This window comes from Topomyia yanbarensis, chromosome 1 (genome assembly GCF_030247195.1).
Source record: "Topomyia yanbarensis strain Yona2022 chromosome 1, ASM3024719v1, whole genome shotgun sequence".
Classification (NCBI taxonomy): Eukaryota; Metazoa; Arthropoda; class Insecta; order Diptera; family Culicidae; genus Topomyia; species Topomyia yanbarensis.
The window spans coordinates 211,716,404-211,732,000 of record NC_080670.1 but is presented as its reverse complement, the minus strand read 5'-3'; the positions used below and the strand labels follow the sequence as shown (position 1 = coordinate 211,732,000).

At 39.4% G+C, this 15,597-nt stretch overlaps 1 protein-coding gene across 2 annotated transcripts in view; it reads left to right on the top strand.

Annotated features, from left to right (window-relative positions):
- LOC131691330 (mucin-2) overlaps window positions 1-15,597 on the top strand; it is a 147,310-nt gene that overhangs the window by 113,233 nt on the left and 18,480 nt on the right. For both annotated transcript variants that reach the window (XM_058977653.1, XM_058977645.1), the window contains exon 11: window positions 6,079-6,565. In XM_058977653.1, the coding sequence (XP_058833636.1) occupies window positions 6,079-6,565 (487 nt within the window). The remainder of the gene's footprint in view (window positions 1-6,078; window positions 6,566-15,597) is intronic.

Here is a 15,597-nt window from a genome sequence, read left to right as displayed (position 1 = left end):
CGGATCTCGTACACGTTACTGGCAATTTCGCGAGAAGCTCTTCTTTCGCGGTGGTGAAACATTTGTGTGCTTGCTTACTAGGGTATTGCAAAATAATTTTTTTTATTCTCAAAGCACCTTCGTGTGAAGTTTTTGATATTGACACTATAGGAAAATATGAGGAACAAATATATTAAATGATATAACTTTTGAAGTAGCATTCGCAAAATTACAGTTTAAACCTTCTTTTGATGGAAACATTCTTAGCATTTGAATAAAGACATTTTAATTTCGCGAAAAATATGTGAAATTCGGGTTTTGAGGAATTTTGTTCCCAAACAGTTTTTCTAATGTGAAAAAATCTTAGGAATTGAATGGAATTTTTGCGACCGTTGTCCGAATACGAGGAGTTGACGTTCTATAACATTTTAACAGTGTCGTGGATATATCTCCATTTTCTCGTGGATATATCTCCATTTTTTCTTCAGTCAATTTTCATAAAATATACCTTGTTGAAAATTCAGAAACATTAGATTACTTGACATTTAATCTCGATTCCACATTGTTGCACATATCAACTCCATTTAACTATAAATTATTTAATTTACTACTTCCAGTGTAAAATACGGTTCGAAATCACTTGGGAATTAAATGAAAAAAATGTGGTTTCTATACTAAATGTCAAAAAATCTATTGTCTGAACTTTTCCAGTAAAAAATCTATTTTTATTTTATTCCTAAGAATTTTTCACGTTCAGCAAGGTACTCTTTATGAAAAAATATTGGAGAATAATAAAGATATATGAAAGAGAAAATGATAGAAATTAATATGAATGACAAAAGGCTCTATAACCTCAACTTCTCGTATTTAGACAAAGGTAGCAAAAGTTTCATTCGATTTCTGAGATTTTTTGCCGTTAGAAAAACTGAAAAGTATGTATAATTTGCAGCACAGGGCAAAAAATTTAAACAAAATGGGAATTTTGGGGACAAAATGATCCACTATCCCGGATTTTTTTTGAGAAACGGAAATATTTCCATTCGAATATAAAGGGTTTTTTTCTGTAAAAAAGGTATAAATTGAAATTTTGCGAGCGCTACTTTAAAAGTTACAGCATTTAATATATTTTCCTTCATTTTTCCCATAGGACCAATAATGTCAAAAACTTCAAGCGAAGTGGGCGGAAGTCTAAAATTGTCGAAATGATGTGAAATTTGGCATCTGAGCTTACTTTGACATTTGGCACAATATGAAAGGGGGGTCTTTGAGAATTCAGAAATGAGTGATTTTTTGCAATGCGCTATTGCTTAATGCATCATGGAGACCATTTACTTCCTCTGATTTTCGTTCACATCAATTTCATCATCGTTCAAGCTGTACTGGTGCTCGCGAGTGCATTTTCTTGTCTGTCTCTTCCACTTATGGGTCACGAGCTTAAATCTGAAATATTAGAATTGGTTTCCACGCAGATGGGACTAGCTGTTGATTAGGAGGTGCTAGACGTAGCTTTTACAGAAGTCATTATGGCCTGAACAGCTAAACCACAAATTTTGCAATCGTTTGTGGTTCAGGTAATATTATTGATGACTGTGTTTTGGAGTGCATTCATTTCAGTATCTTCTATGCAAGGCTTTTGCTAGGTGTACCGTTTGATTACAGTACTGGAATGCCGGAATCTGACCTTGATAGGTGCCTAATAGAGTTTATCTTATTTCAGTAAGGAATAGGTCTTTCGATCCACGTCCTATCCACAAAACACCGTTAGAAAAATCTGAGAAAGAGTTTCTCCAAGTATCAGGTATAACACATTCAACTTGTCCGTATTGCGACATGTATTTTTTAAAGAATTTAGGGCAAGTACGCAGTGAAACGTCAGACCATTTGTTCTGCGAATGCAGTGCATTGATACAACGCAGACTAAAAGTCCTCGACAAAAGAACACTGTAGCCTTTTGATACGTGGCTTTCAAATCCCAAACAGGTAGTTAGCTCCATACGAAATGGATTGCCTAACTGAGAGAAATGTGTATCTCAACGATGACAATCACTGATATAGTGATATGCTATAGTACATAGTACACTGAGTAGAGCTTAAAAATTGACATCCCTGCGTGAACTTGAAAGGAAACGAAATTCATTTCATGCCCGCTGCGATGAATTAAATTTTTGGTTCGTTTCCCTCGTCATTCGTTCTACTGACGCAGCGCATTCAGGTTCGGACAAGTTTGGTTTCAGAAGCAAACTGAATTTTGTTTCTATGCTAGCTTTGAGTGGGATTATTGAGCAAAAGTGCATCAGATGTAGATTACGCAGTTCACTTATGCTCGAAAAAGTAGAAGATGCCAACTTCTGGCATTAAACCGTCCACATAGTAACAAATGAATGCTTTGGTTGGTGGAGGAATTTATATTTCCTCTGCATTCAGGTACTCGATTCTGCATGAAATTTCCGTCAGCTGGAAAGTTGATGAATGTCGTAGCCGGTGAATCTGAATATTGGTTTCGGTAAATGCAAGCCGAAATGGATATCTGATTTTGAAATTTCGCAGCACTGACACAGATTAAGAAAGTAACATACCACACTAGACCTAAGTACTGGTCGCAATAGTTTATCGCCAACAAAAACAAAAGTTCGTGTTAGATCGTGTACGCCTACCTCCGTTTTATCGTCTTCTATATACACGGAAATTTTAATGCAAAAATTGACGCGTTTGAGATTGCGCTGCAAAACTAAACTTTCTGCTTGAACTAACAGGTGGTGAAACTAAACTTAGGTGAATTCCGTAAGCCTAAGCTCCATTTTCACCGCCAGAGAAAATTTCACTTGACGAAAGCATACAAAATTTGAAATTAACAACCGCGGTATTGGGTCAGAGCTCTTTGTTTTTGAGGCATATTAGATGCAAAGGTTGCTAGTTGTCGTTTACTTTGCGCGTTTGTAGCAGTAGAAAGTAGACTAAAGGCCTTCAACTTGTCGATGTTTCTTGGTGTTGGTTTCTTATTATTCGGCATGTGGAATGAAATATCGTCGACATCCTTACACGCCTTTTAAAACCAACTCGGATTACGTGAAATTTTTCACTGCCATCAAATAGACCTCTAACGATTCTTCAGATTAGGAGGTGTATAGACGTGCGCAGTGTCAGTTCACTGTTGTATCACTCCGCGTAGAATAAGGGAGATCTCCCAAGTAACCAATAAGCATTATAACGCAGCCTAATATCTGCATTAAATCTACATATAAGGCAGTCTTAAAGAGCCGCTGAGCCATATATCCTGATATAATGCCAGTATTATTAGGCGAAATATAGTGCCATTACTGTACAGAGATTAACAGCTCGTTTGTGCGGTACTGATGCCATTATATAGCACCAGTGCACAAATATCATGCTGTTAGAAAGCTTGAATTGGCTGTCATTTTTCGCAATGTGGTTTTGCAACGACTTTTGTTTCCTTTTCGGTATGATGAACAAAAAGGAAAAATATAAACATATTGTATGGAACAGTAATTGACTCTTTTTTATAGAATGCATTGTAATGAGTATCCCTATCGGAATTTCGTTCTCACGCGATATGAATAATGTTTTATGAACATTATTTTATCAAATCTCGAACAGAGATACCTTGCCTCGTCCCTCACGGCAAGTGCGCAGCTTTTGCTGTCTAGGCTATATTGCATATGTTCGAAGGAATTGAAATATGCCGAATATAATCTTTAAGACAAATAAACCCACAGCTTTATAATAGCTTTATATTTGTTATATAGTTGCACAAAATGCACATGTAAAGATCCTTGAAGCATGTACGCCTTATATCAGCATTATATACGTATACAAAGCAAGCGGTAATGCTATATTTCGACTGTGTTTGTATGCATTTATGATGCTAATATAGAGCTTGATTGCATTGTTAATGCTATCATTGAGTTTCAATGCAACATAAGTGCAAATATATAGCCAATATTGTGCAATAGCTTAATGCATAATAATCAAGTAACCGGCTGTGCGATAAACAAATAACGTATTATTACTGAACTTTATTCAAGTTGGTTAAGAACAAAAACACCCTTCTTTCCGAACTTTTGGTAACTTGGTAGAACGATCCAACGTTTGTCACCTTCTTAAATTTTGAAAAATAAAAAAAATTGATGTTCATCACGATAAGCCAAGTATTTTATTATAAAGTATCATATGGCGACCGTGAGGTGAATTGGATTTTTGAAAACCTTCGAAATCTTAGCAAGGAATACAAAGCTAGCTCCTCCCGCAGGAATGTGCCTTTGAAATTAAAAGAGAAAAATTTCCATGCAAATCCAGGCTGTCAAAACAATCAAAAATTGATTTTTGTAGAACCACCCACATATTTTGAAAGTCCATTTCATACGATGAAATATTGCTCAAACCAAGTTTCAATAAATCCAGACAAAAGTTGTGAAAAACGTATGTCATTACTGCGCCCGGGTTTAAGTTTTGTCCAACAATCTGTCCGGGATTCTGTGCCCGAATAATAAGTTCTGCCCATAAAATCAACAAATTCCCAGGTTAAATCCTGAAGTTTGGTATTCATTACAATGAAGTTTATTCCAATCGAAAGCCTGCCAATGGCGTTAGAACTCCATTGACAAAACAAAGCCTTGACACAACAATCCCTTTACGGAATGTTGGTCTCTTTGTTTCAACAGCTTTTGACTGCCGTAATTGTGATCATTGTAGCAAAAATCTTCTTTTGAAATGCATTAATTGAACTTTGCATATTAACAAGAATGTTGAAGCTTAATAGCTTAAATTCCGTAAACATCGTAGTTTTCCAGATTCCTAGGAATATGATATTCAGGGTTCAGGAACGCTTGAAAATTAATAATTGTGACTAACTCTACGGTTTTCGCTTTTGAAGGTTGCTTCTCTCTGTTTCTTAAAACAATCCTTTTTGGGTGACCCTAGAAACCGAAATCAGCATTAGAAAGCCGCTATTTGGCCGAAAAATGTCTATTTTTAGAAAAAGATAACAACAAAATCGACTGACTTGTACACAAACTTAGTAAACATTGATTCCAGCAACGCTTCCTGGAACTGGGACAACCCTAGTGACAGGGAAAAGTTTTGTTACTCAAACGAATCCCTTATATCAAATCCTCGTTCCAACACACACCATCAGTATTTTCATAACACTGTATTGTTTGTATTAGTTGAACAAAGCAATGCTAATTCTTAGAAAAAAGGATAAACAGACTTTTGCAATCAAACTATTATTTGTTCTGTATTTCGCTGCAGAGTGAACATTTAAAAGAAACACACATCGTCACCCTTAATAATGGCTACACTACAGGATTCTTGTGCTGAATTGTTTGTAGGTTAGGCGAATTCTACCAAACAAGAATAGATCTATTGCTCCTCACAAAGAATTATATTTTAATGAACAGCATAATAAGATTTAAATTCCGATAACAATGTTATTATTTCGCATACAATAGACATAAAAAAAGCTCAGTAGTTCTTTCATTTAAGAAAATATCTCATGCTCAAAAATAATTTTTGTTCACTAGAGTTGTAGCACCCTACAAAAATGAAATCGCTAATAATAAGTATTATAAATACAATCACCAATCATAAATGTAATTAACTGAATCGGTTTCCAACCGAAGCTGCTGCTAAAATATACAAACTAGCTGCGCTTAGCATTAGAACCTCAATCAGTTTCGGGGTCAAGCAAAAACCACATAAAAGATAAACAACATTTGCTAGTTCACTTTCACGGTTACACAAAAAGCACGGCTTGCTTCGTCTGGAAGAAAAAAAGCACCACAACAAAACGCACGTTACAAAGAATTTCTTTTTTCAATCATATTCACTTGTTCCAACTAATCTTCCTTCAAACCCAAAAAATGAATTTAGCGCAAATCAAACACAGTGGAAGCAGCAGCAACAACAACAACAACAACAAAACCGCCAGCAGAAGAAAACAGCCATCAACAATTTTTTATTAAATTCCTTTTTTTCATGAAATAATCATACACCAGATAAAAATTATTTTACCGCTTTTCTTCACTTCACCACACTTCACATTTTCTAAAAACCACCACTCTCTCCCCTAACTAATTCCAGATTCGGCCTCAGTTCCGGCCAGCACTACGCCGTCCATCGTTGGGTTCCGCGGCTGGGACCGCTCCACCGTCTGCAACAACAACCGCACGCAGCAAGAGCACACGAGGATCTGCGGCGGCTGCTGGCACTGACAGTGGCGAAGCGTCGTTGTCGTCGTCGTTCGCAGCCGAGACGACAACGAGTGGTTCGTTGTCGTCGTCGTCTTTGTCACGCCGTAGAAGGCCAACCACATACCTTAGCAAGCTGAACAGCCAGCGCCAGCGGCCGACGCCAGCAGCGACAGATGAAAGTGGTACCGCTAGTACGCCTGCGGCGGCGACGGCGGTGGACACAAATTCGTTACCGAAATCGTCGACGAGACCGAAGGTGGGAGTGCGTCGAAAATTTGGACCCACTAGGAGCAGTTCCCTTTCGTCGGTGACGGTGGCGGAAGGTCGTGATGGTGGTGAGCGGACAACGGCTACTACCACCAAGTCGCCGGATCTAGGTAAGTGATGTTGTTTTCGGGTGGGTTACTACGCTCGCCGATTGAGTGGTGGGCACTCATTCCCATTATGGTAGGCGAAAGTGTGGAATCGCACGAAACCGGGTGGGGGGTTGTGCGAGGGTTTTTCACGTGGTACTTTGTGTTGTTTATTTCTTTGGACCATTTTAGGCGCGTGCTGCTGGTCGGCATAGAAACGGAAAGTTGAAGTTGAACAAAAACCCATCGCTGGGTGAGCTTTGTTTGGGCATGGAAAAGTAGATGGGAAAGCGTTTGCGGGTTAGTGACTCAGTTATAGGAAAGAAAAAAAATTAGATTTAATCGAAAGGCTACTGATGTTGGTTTTTATATCACAGGCAAAGCTTTTACTAGTTTTAGAATTCAAATATATTTTTTTTGCGTTTTAGCTCGTATTTTGGCAGATGTTTTCAAAAGATTATTCTTATTTGGGCGGGCGAGAAAAATACGCAAAACGATATAAAAAATGGTTTCAAATATGAAGAAAGAGCCTGCGCTCAGTAGAATGGCTGCCCATTTCAATTACACCACGATTGTGACTTCTACGTTACCCCAATTATTTTTTTTCTTTTTTAATTCATTTCAAGCAGCGCCTTCCAATAACAAAAGTGTCCAAACCAAGGAGATCCGTGGAGCATGCAGACGGTAAACGAAACTGTCTGATGTGAACAAATGAACCGACTGTCAGAGAGTAGCTGTAACTAAATTACTAGGCAGCAGTTAATCGAATTGAAACACCAGTTACCAGCCGTTTTACTTTCTCATCAGAGCCAATAAACAGCTATTATGAACGTTAATTTACCCCATTCGGTAGCTTTGGATTGTTGCTGTAACCACGAGTGCAGCCTATTTCGTCGTAGTGTGATGTAATGCCGTTGACAGTTGCTTGCTAATTATTGTTTTTTATCGTTTACTGTGTCTGGACACTACATTTCGGCGCCTACTGTGCAATTAGCATGCTGATGAATATCAGTCGTTCTGCATGCCTGAAGATTCTTGCATCTTTGCCAATCGATTCACAAAGCTGCAATACACGGCTTAACGACTTGATTTTTATAGCTGCATTCAAAACAGCCTCAATCAGTTATCCTCCTCCATCTCATGAAGTTTCAAGTGGATAGCTGTGAGGAACAATGTTCATTAAAGACTTGCCGCCTATCTGTTGGTGGCAGTAGGGTGACCAAAAAAATTCCATGGGCATCAACCAACATACAAGGAAACAATTAACCAACATCCCTGTAAACCAGCTCTTGGATACTCTAGAGCCTTCAAGATCTTCAAGATTAGCCCGGCCGCTGATCATCGGCTAAAAGATCGTCGAAATAACACATAACATGTACAAATTATTCAGTCACGAACCTTTGTGAATAGCGCGCGTGGAGCGCGCTCAAAACACGTTTTGAACCCATCGGATGTACTGGTTTTTCTGCTGCCAGTCCTACCTAGTCTCAACACCAAAAGAGGGACACTCCAGCGATGGAACGATGTGATTTTCAAACTGGCCCCCGACAAGAGCCATTGTCCCTCACTCGACTTATGGCGATCGTCACACTTCATCAAATCACCAAGCCGCAGGCAGCAGGGCAAGATGAATACCACAAATGACGAGATGCCGCGTTCGCTGGACCTCTCCGCTGGTCTGGTCGGTAGGTCGTTCGTCAATCAACGTGGGGGCATATTTTGCAATCTTTGACCCTTTCGCAAAACGTTGGCAACGGGCCTGAAGTCGGATGATGGTACGCGGCGATATTACCCAAGAGTGCTTAACGGCCTGGGCCGTTGGGTGGGTTTAAGCGTGGGCCGTTACGGTTTAATGACTTACCCAAATTAGGAGTCCCCCCCCCCGCTGATGAGCCGTGCTAGGGTAATGATGATGATCGGTTTTGTTGCTGAGATTCAAAAATAGAAATTTGGACTTACCAAGCCGTAAACAGTTGTTGGTAATTATGCAGGTTTAAAACTGCAGTTGAGGTATCGTATTGTTGTATTAATTATCCCCAGATTGAGTCACTGATGTTGAAGAGCTGTCGCTTGCGGTCGCCTTGTACACGTTTGATCTTGATTTTTTTCCCTGCGGGCTCGACAATATGTCTGCGGTTAGTTTGTTCGATACTTTCATGGTCAGTTCTTGTTGATAGTTGCTCTGTTCAACAAGAGCCTGTTTCTTTTGTAGTTTTCGAATTCGTCGTGAGCTCGCAGTATGAAGGTCTCAGACATCCAAATTAGTGAAGGTTGTGCGCAAGAACATGAGCCAAAGTCAAGTCAAAACAACTATTGTAAACGTGAACGAAAGATTTTCAGATCATCAACGTTAGTTCTCTAGGCTTAGTACGGATGCAAATATCGTTGATGAATAAGAGAAAGATAATTGACCCTAGGTGACTTCCTTGAGGGACATCATTTGGGGTTTCAAATACGCTTGAGCGTGTCTAGACAATTTTAACTTGCACCTATCTTGCTATTAATGGAGGAAATCCTAATCGCTGGAGGTCCCTATCGAACGCTTTCGTGAAATCAAACTATTTTTCATTCACTTGTTGATGCTTATCGATGGCTGGAACTAGAAAACTTGTGCATGTCATGAAGTTTGAAGTGGCCTAGCGTCCTTTTAGAAATCCGTTCTGATATTCGTCAATTATGTTGAAAAATACAGCGTAAATGGCATTGTAAACAAACTTTCGGAATTTTAGACAGGCAACTCAGTAGAGAAAATGAAGCTCTTTGGTACAGTAAGCGATCGGGTACAATGTTTTGTTAACGGAGGAGGCTAGTAATCCGGCCCAGGCCCTTTCAATGGTCGTATTAAATGTTAAAAGGAAGGGTTTATTCTGAGGGTCTACCTTGAGTATAGATGTCGAAGGTTCGATCAGTTCAAACACGTCCTTGTCGACGTGACGAAGGCCAGATCGAGGTTCAGTCCATTCACATTGCTCAGAGAACAGATTTGATATATCAAATCTATTACAGTTGAATCAATTCAACAGCAGACATACATTCAAAGAAATACATTTTTAAATAACTTCCAATACGATGGCATAAGAGAACGAATGTGGTATGTGTGCTTGCATGAGAGGTGCCAAAGAAGACGCTGGTACTGCTACACGTTCTTTCTGCAACATGTATCGAACTTGAGTTTGAGCTTGTGCGACCACCCCCGATTACTACACCATAATTGATCAAGACTAGCTGAAATTGCACTGAGAAACATTAGATGATTCTTCCTAGAAGTTACATATCATCCTCCAATGTACATGTCTTGCTGATCTCAAGCTGTTGATTGGTCAATACCGACCAGGCCCGAGCGTAGATCACAGTAGGAAAGGGAAGGAATGTTAGTCCGACCCTTGTTTTTAGCCCTGTAGTACTCCACAAATGTTACGGGAGGAGAGATATTGTTAGTAGGGACGGTAATTCGATTAAAAATTGTGCTAGAGTTCGCGCTCAATTCAAGATTTTAAAAATCTAGCCGTTCGGAACCGGGAGACTCATTAAATACCTATAATTCGTTTTAGGAATGTCCAAAAACACACTTCATTCAAATATTATTTTTACGGAAGCCAAACTAGCAAAATCAAAAATTAAGAACAAATTGAGGCTACAACTAAAAACTACCGATTGTTTGCACGACGAAAATGTGGTATAATTTTGAGCGGCCCAAAATAAGCGTTTTTTTCGAGAGTTGTCAAGAACTAGGTTTTCGGAAGGGCTCCCCGTCAGAATCACACACTGCCTGAGACAGGCAATGGCGCCCACTAAAACAATGCTTTAGGCCAATTGCAGCGGGCCGTGATTCTGAATGTGATATTTATTGTACGGTTCAGGTATGTGCGGGCGGACATACCTGAACCGTGAACGGGACTTCGTGATCGTTTGTATCATCGCAAAGGGCTCGAGCATTTGTACGTTAACGTGTTCGATCGCGTGTGCGTTTGTATGTCGCGTGTGCTTACGTGTATGTAACTTCGCGTTCATAAATTCTATTTTATAACCGTATGCCTTTCGCATTTGAATCTAATACTTAGTTTTTGTGTACGGTTCAGATTCTAAAAGAAAGTGGGTTCTTCCATATCTCTAGAGTTCCCAATCATGTCGCCATGGAACGTGTTGTCTTGTGGATATGAGCTTCATTTTTGATTGGTTTAACCGTTACTTTGTAACTGATAACTGATTGTAACTTTGTAAGTACTAAAACGTTCACATTATTACCGGAGTGTTATAAAGTTTGCGCGATCGCGAGCATAGGTGTGCGTAGATGAACGCTAAGGGCTTCAGCCTTCGTATGTTGACGTGTTTGTCGTGTGTACTCGCGTGTATGTTACTTTGTGTGAATGAATACGATTTCGTAACCCTATGGCCAATCACATATTCGCGTGTGTACTTTGATGGCCACGAGGACTTTTGTTCAGATAATAGTTTTCGGTGTACGGATCACATTCCGACAGGGATTGAGTTACCCCATATTACTAGAGTTCCCTTTCATGTCGCCATGGAACGTGTGTTCAGTGGATATGAGAGCTTTCTTATTTTTTTATTGGTCCAATTGAAGGCATGGACCTAGACTATTGGTACCGAGAATAGACTTTTGGACGTGGCCGATACATGATCGCGCGAGCGCAGGAGTCACGCTTGAGATTTGAATATTTATAAATACTGAAACGGTCACCTTATCGCCGGGATGTTATTATGTTTGCGAGATCGCAGGTGTAGGTTGCGTGGATGATCGCGAAGGGCTCAAGCATTTGTATGTTACCGTGTTTGTCGCGTGTATAAATTCGATTTTATAACCTTAGGCCATATTCGCGTGCTTTTAGATGATTCAGTATGCGGGTTCAGATGTTAGAGCAGAGTGGGTGCAGTTCCCAGTTATGTCGCCATGGAACGTGTTGTCCAGTGGATATAAGCGATATTTTTTGATTGGTCTAACTGAAGGCATGAGGCTAGGCTGCTAGGATCAAGGGTAGAGACTTCCGGACGAGTCTAATTTATGATCGCGCGAACGGTAGGTTAATACCGCGTTTGTAAATTTATAAATGCTAAAACATTCACTGAAGTACCGGGGTGTTTTAATGTTGGCAAGTTCGCGTTTGTGACCAGGTTTGTGTTATCGCGAAGGTCATGAGCGTTTGTACGTCTAGAATGGGAGAGATTGTGAGTGTATATGAGAGAATATATTGCATTATTGTGTTAGTGAGTGTTAGTATGAATCTGATTTAAGATATAGTGATAAAAGAAAAGTAAGTCAAGCAAAGATAGATGGAGGTAGAGTAAAAATATAGATTATTTTTAGTTTGCACGGGTAATGTTAGGGCAGAGTAAATCTAAAAAGTGGAAGAATATAGATTTTCTACACTATTGAGCAAATGAAAATATATTAGCTACAGATAGAAATATATATTACATGCATCTAAACTACTTTTAGGTGTTTGGTGATGTGGTTCGCGTGGATTGGATTTTTCCAAAAACTACGTGTTTCAGTTTATTATGTTGGGCCAGTTCAGCATTAACTAGTGGATGAACAGTATGTTTAAGGAAGAGGCTCCATTCATAAGAGATTGTCGTACCTGTTTCTGAAAACAGCGAATCCGATTCGTTATAGACGAGTGTTACTCGCCATCTTTACGAGGCAGAGCGACAGTTCGAGCGAGTTGAGATAAAAACACCCACCTTCAGTCTGATCATCTCTTATTTTTTTATTTGTTGATCCCAATCGAATGAATCGATCACTATGCCCAAGATCAAATGAGTCTTTGACCAGCTGAACCAATATGTCTCCCCATCGAAAGTAGAAACATCCGTATCAGCTATCCGCCAAAACACTCGATCTAATGATTATGAGTCATGAAGATTCAGAGATCAAAGAACCAGCACTCGCTCGGATCTCCCACTCTCATCCACCACCGAAGAGTACGCGCCTTGAGGCTCATCACCGTTCAAGTACACGAGAATGTAAATCTAAACACTTCAAAATAAAATTTGGGGAAATCGGATGAATAGCTCACCGCAACTGTACAAAAATCTCCATTCCGAAATAATTGCGCTTAAAATTTTGTGTTAACTTCATTGGTGGAGTAACTAGCGCGCTGCAAACGGCTGATTTGAAATATAGTGCTCCGATCTGGATGAAATTTTGCACAGATATTTTCCAAAGTGTTTACTTTCAGAATATTCAGTAAAACAAAACACGAGATCAAAAATTGGGAAATCTGAGCATTATAACAGAAAACTGCAGTAATTTGTGCAGTTTTAAAAATATGTGAAACACAGATTAATCTGCGCACCTGGCATCCCTGATTGGATCAGTTCCCCCTACCAAACATTTCTACATTAAAATTCTTATATGGGTTTTATCAATGATGCAACAAAATATATAAACAATTAAAATTTAATATAGAATTTGAATGGAATTAGAATTGCTGTTATTTACTAATTACCTGTAGTGACAGCTAGCCAATCGGTCAGCATCAAAAATGCATTTCTCTACGCATTTCATTTTATAACAAAAACATGTAAACACAAGCACTATCACATACTCTGCTTTTAAAAACGGAAACCACTTTTATTTCTGGCAGCGAGATATGAACTTTTTCTTATCAGCTCAATATTTCCCACCAGCAATTGCAAATCAACATTCGCCTTCACACACGACACTGGCTCGGTACACAACCGGTAGCCGAAAAAACATTGCAACCTTGGTTACACACCAAGCTACGCGCAAATCGACGCTCACTTCGATTTGAACTCATATTCAGCAATACACGACCATCGAATGATCTGCTATTTCTTTTTTATCTTCGCTCCATCGCTTACTAACACCTTCTCCGGTACGCGGTAGCAGCAATTGCTGTATGCATCAACACGTTCGAACAGGTTGCGCGTGCAAAATGGCTTCTGTGATATTCTTACTCCGTTTCGCGGGGTTTTACCTGATTCCGAACACAACACTTTTACTCTGCTTTTATATGGATTTGCAATTCAGCTTTTTGTTAGTGGCTGCGTTCTCAAATGCGCACTCAACATTGACAAGTCGTCCGTCCAATGTCAATTTTGACAAATCATCAGCCGTTGCGTCAGTTTCAATTTTCATAACACGGTAGGCGTTGATTTTTGTTCTCGTCTGAAACGTTAAACGTCAAAATTTGTGTTCACAGCAAACCCGGTTGAAGAGCACGGGATAGTTTCAGCCAAGAAGTCGTTTATTATCGAGCTCCATCTCATCTTTAGACGAATCATTGTCAAGGGAAGTCTTGGCTCAGAGGGTTTTTGACTGGAGGGAGCAAACGAAGGCTATTGGCGAAACCATACTGCCCAAGGAGCAAAAGGACACCGTCATGACTGACAGAGTACGGTTCGTCCCGTATTACAATCAAATGTGTTTATTCTAATTATTCTGTTCCGTCGAGGTATTTGCTGCCGATTATCTGTGCAGAAAGTGCTCAGTTGAAGGAAATGATGACTACCTATTTGTATGGAGTTTCCAAGAAAGAACATCTCAACCATGAGTCAATTCTATCTTTTGACAACTGTAAATAAGAACAGACAGAGAAGGAACAGTCCAAAAATGCTTTCCCAACTACTTATGAACCTAAATGGATTGTGCTTCCGTGTTTCAAAGGTATGGTTTGGTTGAATGTATTACTATAAAGACCGAAAGGAAAACATTTAACGATCATCGGTCGGTCAGGTTCTGGAAACATGAGGCTTCCTTATAGCTTCGATACAACATTTTGGATTTCCTTCGACTCTGTCTCCTGGTGTGAACACTCAGCCCGAAGAGGATAAGAAAATGCTCAAATTGGCAGCCTTCCTGAAGTTATTTGCCGAAAGCGTAAATGAGAATGTTATACGGAAAGGCAACAACCTTATTAGAAAGCTGATTATTATTAGAAAAGGAATTACCGAACTAACCTGTTCGTTCGGTTTGGTAAACAGTATTCTGGGTGTTGGCTAGAGAAAACAAAGAATTGTTTCCATTCGCTGGGATCTTCGCTGAAGGAAATATTCGAACCGATCAGAACACTGATTGCGAAAGTATACGATGTGCTTTTGGTCTAAAAATGTGACGAACAGGAGCTGGAGGCGCCAATCAAGGACCTGCTGACTCGGACAATAAATTTGGAAAATCGGCATGGTTCCATTATAGCGGCTCTCAATTTAATCAAACGTAATCTCATTTTGACCTGACCTGAACTGCAAAACTGAAATTTTGAAATTTTTAAAGATCTTTTCTCATTATTAATCTCCCTCCAGAATGACCAGCGATCGATGCTTCAATCGGCCTCTACCAAAAACTACTAATACGAATATTAATTAGAACCAGAATTTAGGGATTCGAGCTTCTACTCCTACCTGAATTCATCACGATATGACCAGTAATAAAACAGAAACTCGGTGTAAACTCGAAAAAGCACGCAATCTTCTGACAATGTAATATCTTAGCAAAGTTTGATTAGATTTGTGTGTTTTTTTTGAACAACATTTGTAGTAAAATTTACCATCAAACACAACGAAAAATGCGATAAAAAATAACCTCTTAGCATAATGGCAAATGACAGCTGCAACACGAAATCGGTTGCAACTCAGCCGGCTCCTTAGTTTTATCTAAATCTAATGTCGCTGATGATTGGTTTTCACAATCTGAAAATTTTATGATAAGACCGATTGGTCACCGTATTACGCGTTGCTACTTGTCCAATTTTTATAAACCGATTTCGCAAACATAGTAGTTATAAAGTAGTAGTAGTTGTTCTTAATATTCATTTTGAATTGGCGAATCCAGTCGATTGTGGCGACCTGAACCGAAATCGTATTTTTAACGGTAAAACAACCGAAATTTTATTTTGATGTTTAACGTTTGAGACGAGAACAAACATCAACGCCTACCGTGTTGTGAAAATTGAGACTGATGGAACGGATTGTCAAAATTGACACGACTGATGATTTGTCAAAATTGACATTGGACGGACGACTTGTCAAAGTGGAGTGCGCATTTGGGAACGCAGCCACTAACAAAAAGCTCA